We start from the raw sequence: 3478 nt of genomic DNA on the forward strand, positions 1-3478 counted from the left end.
GAAATAAAAATCCGAAACAATTTCACGAAAAAAATAGAAAAATTAAAAAATAAACAATAAATAGAAAATAAAGAAGGAAATATATAAACTAGAGAAAAAAAAGAAATAGAAGAAAAAAAAAACAAAGAAAAACGAAAAAATTAAAAATAGAAAAAATATATAAAATACAGAAAAAACTGAAGAAATAAAAATCCGAAACAATTTAACGAAAACAATAGAAAAATTAAAAAATAAACAATAAACAGAAAATAAAGAAGGAAATATATAAATTATAGAAAAAAACGAAATAGAAGAAAAAAAAAACAAAGAAAAACGAAAAAATTAAAAATAGAAAAAATATATAAAATACAGAAAAAACTGAAGAAATAAAAATCCGAAACAATTTAACGAAAAAAATAGAAAAATTTAAAAATAAGTAGAAAATAAAGGAGAATGAAATCTATAACATATAGGAAAACAAAAACGAATACGAAAGAATAAAAACGTGTAAATAAAATAGGAATAATTGCATTTAAAGGCAAAGAAAAAAAACTTAAAGGAGGAAACGTAACAAAAGAAAGAAACTATATACATGAAAAATTAGTACGAATGAAATTAAAGAAGGAATAGAAGAAAGGCAAAAAGAAATAATAGAATAAAGAAAATAAAATAAGAAAAATAAATAAAGAAATAAGAAATAGAAAAAGAAAAGAAAGAGAAATTAAGCAAAAGACCGAATTAACAAAGAAAGAAAGGGGAGAAAATGAAAATGAAAAAGAAAAAAGAAAAAAGAAAAATAAGCGGGAATGAAACAAGAGAGCATACAAGAAATATAAGAAAAGAAAAAAGAAAAAAAAGAAAGAAAGAAAGACTAAGAAAGAAGAGAGAAATAAAGACTTAAAGAATAAAAAGACACGAAATAAATAAAAATGTAAGAAAGAAATACGAAAACAAAAAAAAATGCCTGATAGGAAAAAAGAAAGCAGTAGAAGAACAAACAAAAGACAAATAAATAAAGATTGGAAGAAAAAAAAAAGGAGAAAAATTATAAAGTGATCATATGATAAAAAAGAAAGGAAGAAAAAAAGAAAAAAATACAAGAAAGAAAAACAAACAAAAGAAAGAAATAAATAGAAATAGAAAGAGTGAAGACAGAGAAAGAAATACGTAAATTGAAAACTGTATGATTAAGAAAAGAAAGGAAGGAAGAAAAAAGGAAAGGAAAGAATTAAGATGGAAACTAAAAATTAAAAAGAGAAAAATACAAGGAAAAAGAATGAAAAGCAAAACATGAATAAAAAAAGAAATAGAAAATAATATTAGAAATTTTAAAAAGAGACAAAGACAGAAATATAATTGAAAAAACCCTTAATAATTAAAGAAAGAAAAAAATACATAAAAAAGTCAAAAAAGATAAAATATTTAAAAAATTCGTGACACAAATAATAAAAAAGAAAATCCGAAACGAATGAAGGAAACAACAAAACACAGAATCTCTTAGCTTTCGAGCCAAGACCACAGTGTAGTATCTGTTCTGATGCTACATTTCACCGTTTTTTATCCTCGGTCAGTGAAAGAGAAATCTTTCATTATTGAGACAATTTTTATTCTTGTTCCTATCTTTTGGGGGGAGCTGAATTCTCCCCACATTAAAAGCAAACCTTGTGTCTAACTCTGCCCTCGTGGGGAGACAAGTAAACAGAAACAACAAGGCACAGAATAAAAGACAAAAAAGAAAATAACCAAGTAATATAAAAAAATATGTATAACATAAATAAAAACCAATAAATAAATTAATACCAATAAGCTAAAAAAGAAAGATATATGAAATATACGCAACTAAGGTATGAAAAAATGTAGAGAAAAAAAAGAAGACTCAAACAAAGATATTACATTAATAAATTTAAAAAAAAACGAAAAATACAAAATAAAAAAATTAAATAATAAATCAATCAAAATATATAATAAATAAAGAAAGAACAAGTTTATTCTATAATGGATACGGACACAAAATATTTTAAAAAAACGCTGAATAAAACAAAGACAGAGCAAAAAAAAAAAAGCAGACAATAAAGAAAGGAAAAGAAGAAAGAAATAATTAATCTAAGTGCGATTAAAATTCAAGCAACGAGAAGCGAATGAGAGGGGGGGGTGAGCGTCAGTGGCGAGAGGCGAGGGGTAACAGTGAGAGGTGAATAACAAAGAAATAAAGAAAGAAGCATGTTAAAAACAACAACAAAAACATCGAACGAGGAGAGTGAGTAGCGAGCGGAGAGTAAGGATGCGAGAAAGGAGAGCAGGGATGCTGTGTTATTATTGTTGTTGATGAAGCGAGCAAAGCATCATCGATCCGCTGTTCAAGAGTAAACGATGAGGAAGACGGCGGCGAGGATGATGATGATACAGTCAATTGGCCCCGCCCCCCGTTTTATGTGTCTATTGAAACGCTAGTGTTTTCCAACCAATCGCACAGTGCGTAGAGAGGAACGCTGCGATGTAGGCTCGCACGACGCATAAACGAAATTTATATAAGCTGTGCCCTAACAGACTGCCGGTTGACTCGCCAATATAACGGATTGGATTTCTCCGTTGTCCGAGCGGTTTACAAATATGTGTAGCAACACTCCGAGTTCCATGATTCCGTACGGATTGAAAGTACCAAACTTGTCCCCATACATGCCCCTGGGTACTGCTCTGACCCAGCTCCCCTTAGACTTTCACCGGGCGCAGCTTTACGATTACAACGCCCGCTTACAGTATGGCATTCGAAGCCATCCATCATCGCTTGGACTCAGTCCTTATGCCCACACAATGGACACATTAGGCCACCCTTATGTATTTAAGCAAGATCTGAGGGCTCGATATATCCATGAAGAGCCGAAGCCAAGTCATAGTTATATCGGACTAATAGCCATGGCAATTTTAAATTCAAAGGAAAGGAAATTGGTTCTCAGTGACATCTACCAGTGGATATTGGACAACTATCCTTACTTTCGAACCCGTGGGCCCGGTTGGAGAAACAGTATCCGTCACAATTTATCACTAAACGATTGCTTTATCAAATCCGGCCGAAGCGCCAATGGAAAAGGACATTACTGGGCGATACATCCGGCTAACATTGAGGACTTCACCAAAGGAGATTTCCGGCGCCGACGTGCTCAGAGACGGGTACGAAAACATATGGGACTGTCGGTACCCGACGACGAAGATAGTCCCAGTCCGTCTCCGACCAATGCGGCACCGATCCCCAAGTGGCCGGAATCAGCCCCCTTACTGGCGGCACCACCCTCGGATGATCTGAAGGATGGTGTGGACGCCGTGGACACTACTTCGCCCGGCGGTTTCTCGCCTGTGATAGGAGACAACCACAGCCCGAACGGCGGTTTGACTAGAGAGACAAAGTCATGCTCACCCGTCACAATCTCAGAAACGCCCTGTGTAAAGAAGCGTCTCTTTGATATGGAGAGTCTGCTCGCCCCCGAAACGAAACGAAGGACGT

The 3478-nt window shown here is 33.5% G+C and overlaps 1 protein-coding gene across 1 annotated transcript in view; it reads left to right on the forward strand.

The window, feature by feature from the left end:
• The first annotated feature begins 439 nt into the window (after positions 1-439).
• LOC145249710 (uncharacterized) overlaps positions 440-3478 on the forward strand; it is a 3971-nt gene continuing 932 nt past the window's right edge. The window contains exon 1 of the mRNA XM_080111589.1: positions 440-3478. This exon is cut by the window's right edge and continues 932 nt beyond it. Within this exon, the coding sequence (XP_079967715.1) occupies positions 2590-3478 (889 nt within the window). The 5' untranslated portion in view covers positions 440-2589.

The sequence above is a fragment of the Euprymna scolopes genome, chromosome 28, assembly GCF_053919585.1.
Source record: "Euprymna scolopes isolate OS-2025 chromosome 28, ASM5391958v1, whole genome shotgun sequence".
In the NCBI taxonomy this organism is placed as follows: Eukaryota; Metazoa; Mollusca; class Cephalopoda; order Sepiida; family Sepiolidae; genus Euprymna; species Euprymna scolopes.